We start from the raw sequence: 18355 nt of genomic DNA, 5'->3' as shown, positions 1-18355 counted from the left end.
CGAGCGCCAAAAAATGTCGGCGACAGCAATATCGGACCTAATGTCCTGCAGTGTGTACTTGCCCTTAGTGTAACCAATTGTCCTGGGAAAAGACCACAACACTGCTGTCATGATAACAATGTCTTAACACAACTCAGCAGATTCATGCTTACACCTAGTATCATATGGAGATAACATATTCTTTGAGTGATTCATGTTATTATCTGATTGTATTCTTATGATTGTTTGTATCATGCATAGAATGTTGCCACAGTCTGACAGAAGACTTGTATCTCCATGCATTTGTTTGTTCATAAATTAATGCCATATTTTACAGTTCAGCGTAGTGTCATGAAAAAGTAGCAAACAAAATAGCCGATCCACAAACTCACAACACATAATGGTGTTGTGAGATTGTAGATCTGCCATTTTCTTTTTTCTAATTGATGATAATTGTCACCTAATATTGAAATTCCCAAAAAAGTGAAGCCAGGTTGAAAGTGGTTAAGTGTGTCTGTGAGTTTTATAAATATTGAACCAATGAAAAGTATTAACAAGAGCTTGTAAATAAATAATAACTACATTGGATCCATTGGAACACAGGTTATTTTTTCCATTTCCTGGAATTAACGGTTTTGGACATACAAGGTTTCCACCTACTGTAACAGTGATGACAAAGCATACTTTCTCTTGTTCTCTCAGTTTTTTTCTTCTTTCATGGATATGCTGCACAGCTCTTTGTATTAACCACGTTCAACCTAGCTTCCCTATTTTGGGCATGTCATTATAGGTGAACATGTTCCAAAAGCACATAATGAAATAAAATCAAAAAAATAAAAACTAGAAAATGTGCTCCTCGGAGCACAAGTCTCCGCCAGCAGACCCACATTGGTGAAGAATTTATTCCAAGATTGGAACTGTTTCTGCTAATATCTCCTGACTAAATGTTAGCTTGGCTGATGGCACTGATGTCACTTCGAAACATGCAATGCAATGTTTCGAAGTGATTCACCTATTTATAGGTATGTATTTCGTCATGTGTCTCGCTAGCCAATCAAAGCACACCCTTTCAACATATTGTCACGTGTCACGTGAAGCTTGACCAATGTTAGCTTGGTGGAACCAAAGGAAATCAAACGAAAACATACTCTCCACCATGCCTTCGGCCTGGCGGAGACAATAAATAGTGAAAACAGCCAATCTACCAGCTCATAACATTATGTGACACATGACATGGTAATAAGACAAAGTATGATATGGGGATCATGTGGTTAACCCATTAAGACCAGAAGCCGATTCTACAAATGTCTTCTAAATCCCAACAGTATTCTGAAAAAACATGTTTCTATATCAGTGCTTCTCAAGCTTTTTCATGTCAAGGACCCCCAACATGATATGTATTTGGCTGCCGACCCCCATCTCAAAATATTTGGTTCCAGGGACCACCCAGAAGCAAAAACGTACGATTTTTCAAAAATAGCAGATCTACAAGCTCGTAGCGCGGCACTCGGTGCCGCGCTACGAGCTTGTAGATCTGCTATTTTTGAATATCCAAAGTGTAAAATAATGCTTTTTAGCTCAAACAAAAGAATTACACAGATACGTTCCAGGTCTTAATGGGTTAAAACATTAAATAATCTCTTTCTCTCATTTTATTATAATTCTTTATAATAGAATACAACATTATATTTATCTCCTTTAAATTCAGTGCACCAAAACTGACGAATAATCAGGTCATAATTCCATCAAGCACATTAATCGCACCTCATTATCTATAGAAAAGGTAGACAGATTTATATGTAGACAAACATTAAACAATATGAACCCTAACGTCCCTATTCTGGGGGCGAACATTGGGCAGAAATAGACGATCTTTAAGTTCACACTGCATCGCAGATTTGGAATAGAGGGAAACACTAAAAGACCTAGTATGGAGCCTTGGGGGTCTTCAGTCAACTAACTATGTAGGTTGACTGAGGGGTAGTGGATAAAAGAAAGTAAAAACATTAACCTGAGTTGTGAGATGTAGGGTAGACACTGAAAGAAGATCCTCACTTCACTCTCTTCATATGACCAGCCTGTCAGCTCTACTGGTTTCTTCTCTGGTTGGAGTTTCAGCAGCTCTAGGAGGAGGGAGACCTTTCTCTCTGAGAGGTCTATGGACCAGACTGCAGGAGCTGACTGGTAAACTGGTTTTAATGCTGGAAGAACACTTCTGCCTGTTTGAGTCTCATAGTTCTTCACCTGGGAGTATAGGTCCAGTAGTAGATCACAATCATACTTCAAATCAACAGACTCGTCAATGAAGGGGAATGTTTTGTGATTACACACAGAAGACAACTGTTCCAGAATCTTCTCTCCTGTCTCTTCTTCCCGTTCTGCTGCTTCACAGAAGAGCTTCCCCAGGAACTTGGTTTGTCCTGATGGATCTTGAACACTGCAACAGATCAAATGAAACCAACATGAAATGCTGATCTCTGATCATAAACAGAACCAAAAAATGATGGACACTGGACAATGTATCCATCAGATTTGATGTGGAAAAGGTCAATGGAAAATGAAGGAATCAGAAAATGTACATTACTAATACTTCTTAACCCATTAAAACCGGGAAAGCCATGTCGTTTTAGATTTTTGCGGTGGCTATTCAAAAATAGCAGATCTACAAGTTCACAGCGCGTCACTTTTTTTGAACATTATTGTAATATCTTTAAAGTGTGAGAACTACTGATTTAGAAGGCGTTTGTAGAATGGGCCTCAGGTCTTAATGGGTTAATGCTTAAACTTTATTTCTCTGTACTTTGTGGTCTAGTGTTAGTGTAACCATTGTCCTGGGAAAAGACCACAACACTGCTGTCCTGATAACAATGGCATAACACAACTCAGCAGTGATTCATGCTTACACCTATAGTATCATATGGAGATAACATATTCTTTGAGTGATTCATGTATTATCTGATTATATTCTTATGATTGTTTGTATCATGCATAGAATGTTGCCACTGTCTGACAGAAGCCGTGTATCTATATGCATCTGTTTTTGTTTTTTCATATATTAATGCCAAATTTACAGTTCAGCGTAGTGTCATGAAAAAGTAGCAAACAAAATAGCCGATCCACAAGCTCACAACACATAATGGTGTGTTGTGAGATTGTAAATCTGCCATTTTCTTTTTTCAATTTTCCTTTTTTTTAATTGATGATAATTGTCACCTAATATTGACATGCCAAAAAAAAGTGAAGGCAGGTTGAAAGTGGTTAAGTGAGTGTGAGTTTTATAAATACTGAACCAATGAAAAGTATTAACAAGAGCTTGTGAATAAATAATAACTACATTGGATCCATTGGAACACAGGTTCTTTTTTCCATTTCCTGAAAAGTAACGGTTTTGGACATACAACGTTTCCACCTACTGTAACAGTGATGACAAATCATACTTTCTCTTGTTCTGTCTGCTTTTTGTTTCTTTCATGGATATGCTGCACAGCTCTTTGTATTAACCACGTTCAACCTAGCTTCCCTATTTTGGTCATATAATTATAGGTGAACATTTTCCAAAAACACATAATGAAATAAATAAAATTGAAAAAGTAAAAATAAATAGTGAAAACAGACAATCTACCAGCTCATAACATTATGTGACACATGACATGGTAATAAGACAAAGTATGATATGGGGCTCATGTGGTTAACCCATTAAGACCCATTAACCAATTAAGATTCTACAAATGTCTTCTAAATCCCAACAGTGAAAAAACATGTTTCTATATCAGTGCTTCTCAAACTTTTTCATGTTGAGGACCCCCAAAATGATATGTATTTGGCTGCCGACCCCCATCTCAAAATATTTAGTTCCAGGGACCACCCAGAAGCAAAAAACTTGAATTACAAATGTCCGCTTTAAAATAATATATATATTCAAAGATGTGCACACATTTTGACGATTTTTCAAAAATAGCAGATCTACAAGCTCGTAGCACGGCACTATGTAGGTTGACTGAGGGGTAGTGGATAAAAGAAAGTAAACACATTAACCTGAGTTGTGAGATGTAGGGTAGACACTGAAGGAAGATCCTCACTTCACTCTCTTCATCTGACCAGCCTCTCAGCTCTACTGGTTTCTTCTCTGATTGGAGTTTCAGCAGCTCTAGGAGGAGGGAGACCTTTCTCTCTGAGAGGTCTATGCACCAGACCTGGTAAACTGTTTGTAAGGCTGGAAGAACACTCTTGTGTGTTTGAGTCTCATATTCTTTGAAATGGGAGTACAAGTCTAGAAGGAAGTCCCATTTGTGATGCCAATATTCAGACAGTGAAAACACTTTCTCTATTATTTGTGTGTTTAACCTCTCGCTGAGAGCTGCTTGAACACACAGATTCTTCAGAAATCTGTGCCCTGTTTGATTCTGAGAAGTAAACCTGTAGATTATAAAAAAATATATGATTATGATCTCTCAGAGCATTTTTCAAGAGATTAAAGGTAGGGTAAGTGACATGTTTTGGTTAAAACAAAAAGGTTTTTCTTAAAAGGTTAAAGCATTATATTCCTATAGTAATCATTGCTATAGAGTGTTTGTTCATTAACAGGGGTCTCCCCGTTGATCCAGCTCTTTAATAAACAGAAAACTAATTTCAGGTGGGTTGCAAATTTCAGCGAATAAAAAGAGAGTACCCATTTATCAGCTTGAATTTTATAGTGCTCCAGTTCAATTTTTTTCAGCTCATTTCTTTGTGTCATCACTTCCAGTTTCACTTGTTTATTCTGTATCCTGTGTGAGTTCTCTCTCCTGATTGGACACAATTGGTATCTCAACCTAAAAATGCTTTTTCTGTTTACTTAACCCTTGCATTGTGAAACCTGCATACACTTTTGGAGTTAGCGGGTCAAAATTTTCAGCCCAAAATACTCAAAAAATATTTTTTCATATCCATGTAAACACTTTTCAAAATATTATTTTGGGTTAGGGTATCATCTTTCAATATATCTCGTTTTCAATTATAAAAATGTTAATTCACTCATTACATTTCCTATAATGAAGACAATGGATAATGTTATCTAGCTATAATAGACTAATATTGGAACACACTTAAAAAATAAATACAAAATAAATACTTGTTTTATTTTTTTAACTTTAAAAATTGTTAATATTATTAAAAATAGTGACATCTGTGGTGTTAAGGGTCAAAATTGACCCCTATATATATACCATAGAAGGTAAAAAGTCATTTATTTTTCATAAACCCAAACTTTATTTTACTCCTAATAGCGAATGCTAATTGAGAACACGTTTCTCTCAAACATGTAAACATTGAATATTGACAATTTGGGGGGAATTGAGCAACATTTCTCTGGCGGGTCAAATTTGACCCTTAACACCACAGATGTAACTTTTTTTATAGAGACTATCAGAATGAACTAAAATTGTGATTCATTTTGTTGCGTTAAAATAGCTGTTTCTAAGGAAATCATGATGCCTTGTTCCAATAAAGAAATGTAAAGTGTACTTTTTACCTGTCTAAAATATAAAACGGATCAAAAATGCCCCTGATACAATTGAAGGGTTAATAGCTGAAGAGACAGGGAGACTCCTACTACAACAAAACAAAACAACAAAATACTCTATAGATTTTTTTTTTTGTGTGTTACAGTCAACTTATTATAGGATAACCTTATTCAATATGCAACACAATCCCAGTTACCTGAGCTTTGAGATGTAGGGTAGACACTGAAGGAAACGCTTCACTTCAATCTCTTCATCAGACCAGCCTCTTAGCTCTACTGGTTTCGTCTCTGGTTTGAGTTTCAGCACGTCTAGGAGGAGGGAGACCTTTCTCTCTGAGAGATTTATGGACATGACTGCAGTAACTGACTGGTAAACTGGTTGCAAGGCTGGAAGAACACTCTTGTGTGTTTGAGTCTCAATGTCTATGACATGGGAGTACAGGTCTAGAAGGAAGTCCCATTTGTGATGCCAATAATCAGACAGAGAAAACACTTCCTCTATTGATTGTGTGTTTAACCTCTCGCTGAGAGCTGCTTGCACGCACAGATTCATCAGAAACTTGTGTCCTGGTTTTTGAGAAGTAAACCTGTAGATTATTAAAATAAACAGAATCTACATTAAATAAAAACTTGATTCATCAATATAAAACAGTGGCCTTCATTTGTCAATCTAACGTCGACTTCAGAAATCATCTCACAACAGGGCTCATGTGTGATTTATGAAGCACAGCAAAAGATTGGCTAGGAGTTCATAACTGTGGCGGCTGCAATTAATGGTCATTTAAATATCAAGGCTTTAAAATTCTCGCTCCTCAAATGTATGTTATGAAGAAGCAGAATACGGCCAAGAAGAGCCTCACCAATCATCTCCATAACCTCACACACCTACGTATTTGCATACACACCACACAGACACCCATACCTAACACAGACACATCCAGTAACAAAATGAAGCATCACATTAATGAAGTAAGATTATACTCCGACAGCTGTGTTGGAGTTAAAGGAGAATTTCTCCCGACGCTTTTTTATGATGTTATGATATCCTAGGACGAATCGTACAGAAGAAAAATGTTATAACTCCATCCCGGGTCCGCCGCAGCTAACAACCTGCGCCTATGGGACTTGCTATAAATCACATATTTTATCTTACTAAAGCGAGACTTCCTGTGGGGCACATTCAAGACAATCACGTTCTAGCAAATGTTCTAGCACTATGAATATCAGATCTCACCCCAAAAAACAAAAAAAATCACACCCTGTGTGAAGGAAGCGGTGCCTTTGGGGCGGGGCTTCACTCATTTCAGTTCGTCCCTATTGGTGGTCTGAGTCCACTTACCAAATTTGTACTTGGTAGCATGCTGCAAACTGGAATAATGGCTGTTTAAAGCCCAGCCAATGGGCAGACAGAGGGGGCGGGGCTTAATTAATTACAGTTTGTCCCTATTGGTGGTTTTAGTCCATGTCCAAAATTTGTACTCCGTAGCATGCTGCGAACTTGAGTTATGGCTGTTTAAAGGCCAGCCAATGTGAAGACAGAGGGGGCGGGGCTTGAGCAATTCATGCTCGGCCCGTATTGGTGGTCTAAGTCCACATACCAAATTTGGACTTGGTGGCATGCTGCAAACTGGAGTTATAGCTGTTTCAAATCCCGTGCTCATCCCGTGCTCATACGGGCGGACGTCCCTGGGGGTCCCTGGACCCCTCTTTGATAACCGGTGGCACGTGTGGCAAATGAGAGGAGAGATGGCATAGGCAATCTCCAAGTCCGTGTGTGTGTTTGTATGTGTTGCTTCTTTGCCGTGCTCATCCCGGGCTCATACGGACACACAGACGGACACACAGACGGACACACAGACAGACGGACACACAGACACACAGACACCGAGTCAAAGCCACGTATAGAGCGGTTGGCAGCGCTAAAAAGCTATTAAAATACACGATTTAGAGCAAGTCCCATAGGCTCAGGTTTTTAGCTGTGGCGGACCCGGGATGGAGTTATGACATTTTTCTACTGTACCACTCGTCCTAGGATATCAAAACATCATAAAAAAGGTAAGAAACACGTCGGGCGAAATTCTTTAATAAATAGATTTTCATATAGTTTTGCTGTTTCCTGAACCCCTATTTTCTTTAATTCAAGTATTCTCATTGTTTTTGGATTGGTAAGTGGGGAACATAGAACCCGGGGAAGGATGACCCCAATTCAAGACTCCACAGGTAAGTAATTGATAGAAAGAAAAAGTGCATTGGAGGGAGAAGTATTCATTTAATTGTACCGTTGACATTTCTTCTTGACTATTTTCATATACATTTGTGATTTAAAGTCAAGCATAAATAGGGTGAAATTCAATATTTTTAATGCCAGTTACCTGAGCTCTGAGATGTAGGGTAGACACTGAAGGAAGGTCCTCACTTCACTCTCTTCATCTGACCAGGCTGTCAGCTCTACTGGTCCCTTCTGTTGCAGGACTTTCATTACCTCTAGGAGGAGGGAGACCTTTCTCTCTGAGAGGTCTATTGTCCAGACTGTAGGAGCTGACTGGTAAAATGGTTGTAATGCTAGAAGTACTCTTGTGTGTGTTTGAGTCTCATAGTCTTTGAAATGAGAATACAAGTCCAGAAGGAAGTCCCATTTGTGATGCCAATATTCAGACAGTGAAAACACTTCCTCTATTGTTTGGGTGTTTACCGTCTCATGGAGAGCTGCTTGTAAACACACATTCATCAGAAATCTGTGTCCCGTTTGATTCTCAGAAGTAAACCTGTAGATCATGAAAAATAAGAACATAAACAAACTTGATCAAAGAACCTAAAAGTGTTTCTGAAAGTCAAAAAAGTAATAATGTGCAGCTAAAAAGATCAAACTTCAATTTTGAATAGATTTTATAAAATAGGAAGGTGGATGTGTATGTATGTATGAACATACTGTAAATCATTTTAGGGATGCAAAAATATTATCAATATTATCGTGGAATGTCTCAGCATCTACCAAAGGTATTCAGGCTGAAAATGGTATTGTTTTGTTTGAACAGCAGCAGAGTAATGAGAGTGAAACAGCCTCTACTTTGTAGTGGCTCTCTCGCTGATCGACCGGTTATATAGCTAAACGTCTGACTTGTTGTTGGCTGAGCAACAGCCTTGCCATCTAGCTTAAGTGCTTTTCTTAATTATGATGTGTTCATCTAACTGATGCATAAGTATATTCATTTAATAATCTTGTTGAGCGTGTAAAGCCCCAGACACAGAGAGACCATACTGTGTGTAGCTCTGTCAATGTTATTGTCTGTAGAATGCCAGATGGGCATTCCAATCTTATCTGTAAGTTCTCGCCCCTGGTACTTTTTTACCCACTCAGAGGGAAAGTATTTGTACTTTCATATTACTTTTCTAGTATACGCCCACTCTCTGGGCATCTGTGTTCTGTGCTTCTGCTTCAATAAATTATATGTCAAGGCTGTTTGGACACCAGACTGACTCTGGGAAGTGCTGGTGTTCATATCTCCTTGGGCCAATTAAAATTGATCTTTTGGTGTCACACGTGAAAGTTATTTACGATGAAAGTTTATACAAGGTGTGATCAAAAGCCTAAAGTGAATGATAAATGATAGAGCAACCTATCAGCTGCCAGCTCAGAGACAAAAGCTAAAGCAGAGTGTATCTCATTAATCACATGAACCATAGCATCCCTATTCTGATCTTGTCATAAAAATGAATTTTCTTTAGAACATAATTCATTTTATTCAATTATTTTAAATATACTGATAAATATTGTGTTGTGGGTTATCATGATATTATCGTATCGTGAATCTTTGGTATTGTTATATCCCTACATAATTGTATATATACTAAAAGTATTTTTCAACAGAAAACTATTAATGCTCTTAGGGCACAAAGTTTTATTCTACCTATGAGTGTAGACAAATGAGAAGCAGATAAATGCTCAAGACAGATGCTACTTTTCCCCCTCTGTCCAATCGGGTGAGTCGAAGCGTCACTCTAACATATAATCTGAACCGTCCATCAAAGTGAAGCTCTTGGACCAGTCGCCAGTAATCCCCTTCTTGTTTCCTATTTCGGAGGGTCTCATGAACCCAAATTCTCCGCCTGTCCATTATAGACTACACCTGAGATCTAGTTTGATAAACATAGCCACGGCCGCATAATAAAGTTGGATAAAGTCGCAGCGTAACTGGGCTAGTCTACAGGCTACGGGGAGGGAGGGGCTTGAAAGCAAGTGACAGATGCCGAGGTGCACCAGTGGTTGACTGGCAACGTCAAGACAGAAGGTGGTGCGGGCTACGGGGAGGGTCTTGAAAGTGAGTGAGAGGTTATTGGGACAGAAGGCGCTACAAGCTACTCCGTTTTTTAGAATGCGCTGGCTGCAAAAAACAGTCAGCCGCGCACAACCTGAGTTTATCGTCCAGCAGGCATAGTTTGGTTTGACCATGCCCTTACACTGCAAAAAATAAAATCCTCTGAGCTGGGTTTTACTTAAAAAAGAAAAACAGCTCTGTGAATATAACTTGAAAGTCCTTTCTTACCATGTTCAAATAACTTTGGGAGTTAGGGTGTGGTCACACCGAACTGGAATTTTACCAATGAGGGCGGTTTCTGCCAATGCTTTTCAATGGGAACGGAGTGGTGGTTTGTTGCCACTTAAAGTTGTGACCACACCCTTTCTGTAGTTTTTTCATTGAGTAAACGTATTCAATATAAAACAATGTCAGTTACCTCAGCTTTGAAATGTAGGGTAGACACTGAAGGAAAGTCTTCACTTCACCCTCTTCATCTGACCAGCCTCTCAACTCAACTAGTTTCTTCTCTGGTTGGAGTTTCAAGCATTCTAGGAAGACAGAGACCTTTCTCTCTGATAGGTCTATGGACCAGACTGTAGGAGCTGGGGGGTAAAGTGGCTTCAGAATTGGAAGATCATGTTTATTTCCTTTACTGCTGAAATGTAGGTAAAGATCAAGCAGGATGTCATATCTCGTAGTGTAAACGGAGAACAATGACAGGAGTGTATTCACTGAACTCTGAAAGACTTCCCTCTTCTTAATTGCTGCCTCCAGGCACAAATCTAGTAAGAGCTTCTTTTCTTCCCCCTCCAGTAATCCAGGGAATTGGTCCTGAAACGGTGAGTCTGCAACTCTGGATGCGTCTCTGAAACTTAATAGCAGTATTCAAACAAACATCACATAACACATTTGTGGAAGTTTCTAGTAACGTTTGGCTGTAATTACATTTATTTCAGGATTTTCTTCTGAAGAACATGTTTCAAAGGTCAGTAATTCAAGCGGCAAATGGGAAGTTATAAAAATATAAGAAAAGAATAAATTATCAACATTACACTAAATCACACACCTTAGTGTGCCGACATGACGCAGAGACTCCAACAGGGTCCATCTCAGATCTTGACAGGCAGTGGTCTTCCTTTCCCAGAGGAGGCAGAGGTGAACCCTCAAACGACTGTTCTGCATGACCTTTACTGCTCTTTCAAACACTTGTCTTTTACCATAGACTGGGAGGTGCAACTCATTTCCACCAAGGCCAAGTAAGCCGTTGTAGTCCATCTCCTCCTCAGTGAGAAGTAGAGCTTTCCAGAGCTGGCTTTTCAAGGTGTCACACCTGGAAGAAAAGGTTTTCCTGAAGTGAGACTTCTCACTCCATAATTAAAAAATGTTGTAACATTACAGTAGGGCCCTACTGTAATATATTTGTTACTTCACAGTTCATGTTGTACTACCTGCAGGGTTCTGTACCAGTTGATAGAATTGATAGATTTAAAAGCTTAGCATCCAAATTACATCCACAATTAGATAAACTGTAGACCATAGTGTGAAAATACATGCTCACCCATCCAGTTGTACATTTTTCAGGCAGCCAAGTATTAATCTCAGTCCTTGTTCTGATACAGTGTCCTTGAGTTTTAGCTGTACTTTTCTCTGTTGGGACCGACTGATTACATAAGACACAGCACAATAATGGTGAGGATCAAGATTCTCTTCGCTCAAATCAAGGCAATAATCCAGTTTGTCCAGAAAGAGAAGACAGGCCTCAATGGACTGAGATTCATGCAAGCATTGGCATAAGAACAGTATGTTGCTGTCATCATTGTCACTGTGAAATCTGGATACCACATCTGTGATTAAAGTCTTAGATATGTCCTTCAACTGCAGATCTGGAGCCAGACATTTCAAATTGTCAAGATTTTTCTCCCTATACAAACCACACAAGAAAGGGATCACATGTTTCATGTGTTTCATCTCTTCAGTGCAGCACTGTTTCAGAAAGTCGGGTAGTTTGTCAGGATTCTTCAAAAACAACAACCCTGCAAAAAACTCCTGTATGGTATAGTGGAGAAATGCAGAATGAGGTTTTCGTATCACAGGTGAAGCTTGAACTTTAATTGTGTTCAGGAAGGCTGAATGAACACAGCTTTCTCCATGTGTGTTCAGGAAGGCTGAATGAACACCACATTTTTTACAGGACAGTGCTGTTAAATCTACAGATTTCTCTTTAGTTGCCTGAAAAGCAGATTCTGCCAAAGCAAATATTGCTTCACTGTAATCTCTATCGTGTTGACTCTTTTTGGGTATTGCCATTTCATCGTACTTTTGAATGCAACAGCAAAGAATGTCAATGTATATTTCAGTCAGTGTGCATGATTCTTGAGGCATGCCTTTCTTTGTAAAAGAAAAAAAGGCAACCACCATCAGTGCATATACTGGGACATGACAAAGACTGAACAACTCCAAGTTGTTCAAAACATTGCTCATCTGCTCAGCGTTCAACATCTTATCCAAGTATTCTCTGATGGACTTTGTGCTGAAGCCTTTCACCTCTACTCTGAGAGAAGCCCAGTCGAATAGGAAGTTTTCTGATTCAACCTCTGGTCTGCATGTGAGCACAATCTTTGCCTCTGGAAGCAGGTCCCCATCAACAAGTCTCTTGATCAATGAGACAGAGGGGAGATCTGTGAGTCCATCAAAAATGATAGTAACCTTTTCCGAATTCCTCTTTATGTCCTCCAGAACATCTTCTTTTGCTTCATCTGGTTCACTAAACATATTGAAGAGAAGATCCTCCAAACTCATGGGGTTTGTGGTGCAGGACATTTCTTTCATATCAAAATAGAACATGTAATCTAGGTCCTTGTTGTCACTTCCTCCCCAGATTTTCAGCATTTGATGTGCAACTGTTGTCTTTCCAATTCCAGTCTTACCAACCAGGAGAATTTTGTTCTTATGTGTTTTGAGTATGTCGTCTACAGATAGTTTCTGTATATCCTCAGGAATGTAGGTCTTCATTTTTTTTGCACGGGTTTTCTTGCATTTTTTTATTTTTATTTTTAATATTTTATATGGTGTAGTTTCATTTCCTTGTGAGTCCAATACCAGTGGAGTGAAAGACAGATCTAAATGCTTATCCTTTTGTAGAAACTGCTTGCTTTGTTTCCACACATTTTCTGATAGCTTAAGAGCTTTCTTCTTTAAATTTTCCTGGTATTTGTTGCATGGTTTTGAACCTAAAATGGAAATAATATCAAGTGGATAAATCATCTGTGAACTGACTAAAATACTTACGCCATTATTGTTGAATTTATGGTTTCATATCAATACTATAATAGTTCAATAGTAATAGTATTTGCCATTTTCCACCTTTAGATAATACATACCTTTACAATAGTTTATATCAATGTCCACATCATCTCTGAAAGAAAAGCAGGCGATCCAAGGGTGTAGGTCGTTATTTAAGGTCCTCTTCCTAGTTATGTGAATGATCTTTAGTAATTCATAGCAGGCTTTCTCCGATTTGAGTGTGACCCTGTCCAGTATTGTTCTCGTTTGATTAAAGTCAGTAGTCTCTGTCTGTATGTCACTGACTTCCTCCTTAGAGAACACTCTTTGCTGATGCAGATTCTCCACAATAACAGAAAGGTTCTGTAGTCCACCATTCACCAGGCGGGTTCTGGCGTTCTGGATGTATTCCCGAGCTGACTGACTTGTACTCGCCATGTTAATTTATACTCGTTGAAGCCTATACTAACTCCAGTCCATAGGATAGATTTTTTTAAATTGGCATTTGTGTTAATAGTGATGATTCAATGCTTTTGTCCATTAATCTTTTCTTCATCAGTTGTGTAAAATACTGAAAAGTAAAAATATTGACAAAATATTGTAATGCACAAGGCATCATCCGCCATACAGCATCTAAACATTTCTGCCACCCTTAGTACAGTAGATACATGCTTCACTTACAATGATAATATTGCACATCAGACATACATCCAACATCAAAGAGTTACAATAAGCAATGTTTAAATCTGCTAAATAAAATAAAACTACATGAAGTAGTTTTCCATGTCAAACTAACCTGTCTTTCTCCAAGGTGGTTGTGTCCAGCTGGCTCTCTAACTGGGTGAGGTCATTCTGCTGGGACAGTGAAGCCACAATGTCCTCAGGTGGGACCAAGTCTGTTGTTGAGGGGACAGCCACTGCTGACAACTATACCTCCTCCCTCAGCTCCACAAGATCTATAACTAAATAATCTAAAGCAAAAGAGGTTAATGAATACTGAGTTTTAGTGTTTTTTTCTGTACGATACAAACATTTGACAAGTCACAGTAAATGATACATGGTGGATATAGAAATCTGGTTAGAACAGTAAAAAGAAAAAAAAACACCTAAAACCAACTATTAGAGCACTGGAATCAAATGCTGAACAGAAGAATAGAGAATAATGATTCTCAAAAACTCGGTTCGGGGAGGGGAGACCTTCTGGGTTCAAATCAATACATACTAGAAAAGTGCTCCTCGGAGCACAGGTCTCCGCCAGGTCAGGTACGTTATTGTGGCCTCCTGGTGGCGCTATAATAGGCCAATGTGAAAAGGGTGCCATTTGTTCAAGGGCTTTTCACTGCAATCGGACACTGCGTTCATTATTTGAGGCATTTTGTTCCAAAAATGTGCTTTGCAAAATTAGACCTGCTGGTGGCGCTATAACAGGCCAATGTGAAAAGGGTGGCAATTCTTCCTCGGCCTAATAGAAATGTGCGTGTGAAATTTCATGGAAATCGCAAGCTGCGTTCATTATTTGAGGCATTTTGTTCAAAACGGACCAATCCTGCAAACTTTGGAAGCCAATCTTAGGCAATCAGGATGGAATATGGGAAATCGGATAAATCCGTGTTGATCACATGACTATAGAGATACTGTGTACCGATTTGTGTGATGTTTGGACAAAATCTGTAGCAGTAGTATCAATAAACGTGTTTTGCACATATCGGCCTCCTGGTGGCGCTATAACAGGCCAATCTGAAAAATTTGGGCTAGAGGTTCTGAATTGGCATCCAGGAAGTGTGCGTGCACAGTTTCACAGCGGCCGGGCCAACGGTGCCAGAGATTAGCTGCTAACGGACGGACAGGACGGACACACGGACGGACAGGGGGTAAAACATACTCTCTCGCCATGCCTATCGGCCTGGCGGAGACAACAATTTGCAATACAATTCAGTTCTGTTAAGAATTCCTTGTCGTCTTGTCTTTCCACCAAATAATAGAAATATCAATAGACAATGACTCATCGTAAAGCAGTAATGGTATCAATACAAATTAACAATCCCATCCCTACTTTTTACTTCACTTGACAAAAAGACAGGCGCGTCAACAGTGAGGCCTTCAAGGCTGAAGAGGTGAGGCACGCCGAAGCGAGTCGCTTGGAGCCTTTAGTGGGCTAGCTAACTACTAGCTACATAAGTTAACATAACGTAAGGAGACTGGCTGCAAGTGGACGCAAGTCATTGACCCAGCAAAAGCGACGACAGCTTAGCAAAGGACATCAATATGATCGGGCCTGATCGAGTCAGTGTACGAGAGAAATAAGGAACCAGGTCTATGAAAAGAAGCCCAAAAGAAGCGACTAGGCAACAGCTATTTGAAAATAGCACATCTACAAGCTCACAAGTCGCTAACAGTTAACCCTAACAAGCCCAAAGTCGCTTATAATAAGCAGACATGACAACACTGCCTGGATTTGCCAACTGCCCATCTGTGTCTGTTATGTATTACGTAACGGTAGGCTACTATCATTGTCAAGTAGAGTAGTAGCCTACATGAATGACACCAATCACATCGCCATGAATGGAATACGTTTGTATATTGATTTATTTAACCCATAGCGAGCAGTGCACGTTCGAGTTACATTAAAATAAAGCAGTCATGTAGGCTATTCCCAGTGAGACTCGGGCTGCAGTCAGTCCCGTGCCGCGCCACGTTAATGAGATGAGCCTGGAGAAGCACTCATAATCTGAATGTTTACGGAGTGATTGATGAATGAATGCATAAGCATTAATGAATAAAGGCTGGTGTGTGTTGGGAGGGTTACATGTCCAATCTCCCGGTAAATCTACATCATGAAGAATCACCTGCGCTGCAGGGGCGTCGCATCATGAGGGCAAGTGGGGCTGCTGCCCAGGCAGTAAAGATTGTGCCCAGTCCAGCTGCTCAAACTCGTGGGCGAGATTCGCCAGGAAAAAAAAAGAAAAAATCAACATAACAACAACATTCGCGGCCCCTCACCTCTGTCGATACTATGCGAACGGCACTTGGTGCATGTACATTTTCTGTTGTAGCCACCTTTTACAAAGCTAAGCTGCCGACTCCTGCATACCAATGGTCTAAGTGTGACCTGTTAAGGTCCTTACACACCGGCGAAAATAGCGAATATACGCAAAATTCGGACTCCTTCCGAATAATTAAAAGACGCTTTTTCGCTTCGCTTTTTTGCTCCATGTACGGAGCCATTGACTTTATTAGGTTTTTAAAAAAAACGCATTATTCGCACGAAAAAATCGCCCCGGTGTGTAACAACCTTTAGAGTCCAAAAGAGAATGGATAATGGTCCTGGGATTCATGATTAAATTACAGAGGTGAGTAACTAAGTACGTGTACTCAAGTACTGTACTCAAGTACAATTTTGAGGCATTTGTACTTTAATCGAGTATTTACAATTTCCAATATTTTTACTTCTACTCCACCACATCTCAGAGGCAAACATTGTACATTTACTCCATTACTATTATTTGAAAACTTTATGTAGATTTTGATTATTATTACAAAACATACAGTAACCACTACAGCCCTATATCGGCATTTGAAAATAGCCGATCTACAAGCTCACAATACGTCACGAATCACAATTTAACGCATTGTGAGCTTGTAGATCTGCTATTTTCAAAAGATTTGTATACATTTGAAAACTTGAAATGGGACATTTTGTATAATTACTACTTTTACTTTTGGTACTTTAACCCTTGCATTGTGTTAGAAACCTGCATACACTGTGTGGAGTTCGCATGTTCTCCCCGTGTCTCCCAATCAAGGGGCAAGTCTTAGATATTTACGATGAGGCCGACAAAATGGTGCTGTTATACCCTGCGCCGACCTGCGGTGTCAGAAAGAATTTATTTTAACGCAAGTGAATGGGTTTTTTGACAAACTTTAGACTAGATTTTCTTACTGTAATAAAAATCGTCATAAATTCTATATGCTTCCAGTCGCTAGTTTAAAGTCTCCTTTCAATCATCAGGATATGCGTTTTGCTAAATTATGGTTCTATTTATTATAAAATTGACGATAAAGTAGGCTATTCTCTAGGAGGGGCGGGATGATTTGATTGACAAGCTACACAACCAATAGCATTCATTCCCCGCCCCCCACTCTTGATTGACAAGCTACCCAACCAATAATGGTCTGGTCTCATTCTGACGCGTATTGAAAGATGGCGGACCTACAGTCTTGGAACAATCGGCTTCATTTTCGGTCTGTAGAAAGCAGCGGAGTGGGTTTGTCCATCTCATTTATACAGTCTATGCTCCCAATACTAGTGATGAGCGGGTCGACCCGTAACCCGCGGGACCCGCGGGTCAACCCGCGGCGCGGGTGGGTCGAGTCAGGATTTCAGAGGAAATTATGCGGGCTGCGGGTGAGCGGGTCAGCCGCTCTCACACGCAAAAAAAAATAAAAGTCACATGCTCTTGTTTTGTCTTTATTCCTAATAAGAATAAGAATAACAAGTAAGACGCGCGAACGCTGGAAGCGAACGCAGCTCGAAAATATTGTGTATTTACGGACTGTGTGTGTGTGTGAGTGTGAGTGTGTGTGTGTGTGTGTGTGTGTGTGTGTGTGTGTGTGTGTGTGTGTGCGCGCGCGCGCGCGCGTGTGTGTGTGTGTGTGTGTCGCAAAAGCAATAATATATAACGTATATATGAATATATTACCATAACTGACTATTTATATTCATTTGAATCCAATAGCACAGTTTTAGTTTTTGTCAATAGGTTACATAGATGAGGCCCTGTCTAGCTTCACAGGGCAGCATACTGTATGGAGCTACAGTAACACTGTCTATTATCTACTTTCAACTGAGGCCATGTTCTAAAATGCATAGATCAGTGGTTCTCACACTTTTTCATGTCAAGGACCCCAAATTATATGTATTTGGCCACAGACCCCCATCTGAAAAGACTTCTGTGCCATACAATATTTGTGTTGTTAAAATGTTTCAAAAACATTTTCCACATTTCTTTAAATATTGTACACACTGCATCTACAGTTGACATAGAAAGCAGAACATTCTCTCAGACATGGTGGCTGCAGAGAGGAAGGTGTTCTTTACAAGGCAGGGTTGTGGTCATGTTGAAGGTTTCATATCTGTCATTTTTCATCACTAAACAGGATGTACAGCCCCCACTGTGCCCACATCCTCTGCTACTCCAGTGCTGTTCTCTACCCCCTTCACAACATGCACAGCCCTCTGCATTTTAGTCAACTGTCATTTCAGGAGTGCAAAGACTGAATAAGTAAATGAATAAAT

The 18355-nt window shown here is 39.6% G+C and overlaps 1 protein-coding gene across 1 annotated transcript in view; it reads right to left on the bottom strand.

The window, feature by feature from the left end:
- The window catches only part of LOC311061639 (uncharacterized protein), a gene marked incomplete at its 5' end in the record, with an annotated part of 278554 nt that extends 267595 nt beyond the window's left edge, over nucleotides 1-10959 (bottom strand). Inside the window, 4 exons of the mRNA XM_084080330.1 lie at nucleotides 5677-6066; nucleotides 7852-8244; nucleotides 10214-10648; nucleotides 10844-10959. Of these exons, the coding sequence (XP_083936456.1) occupies nucleotides 5677-6066; nucleotides 7852-8244; nucleotides 10214-10648; nucleotides 10844-10959 (1334 nt within the window). The remainder of the gene's footprint in view (nucleotides 1-5676; nucleotides 6067-7851; nucleotides 8245-10213; nucleotides 10649-10843) is intronic.
- Between the last annotated feature and the right edge of the window lie 7396 nt (nucleotides 10960-18355).

The sequence above is a fragment of the Gymnoscopelus microlampas genome, assembly GCF_963454915.1.
Source record: "Gymnoscopelus microlampas genome assembly, chromosome: 15".
Classification (NCBI taxonomy): domain Eukaryota; kingdom Metazoa; phylum Chordata; class Actinopteri; order Myctophiformes; family Myctophidae; genus Gymnoscopelus; species Gymnoscopelus microlampas.
Note: the sequence above shows the minus strand (reverse complement) of the source record. Positions and strands in the feature narration are given on the sequence as shown.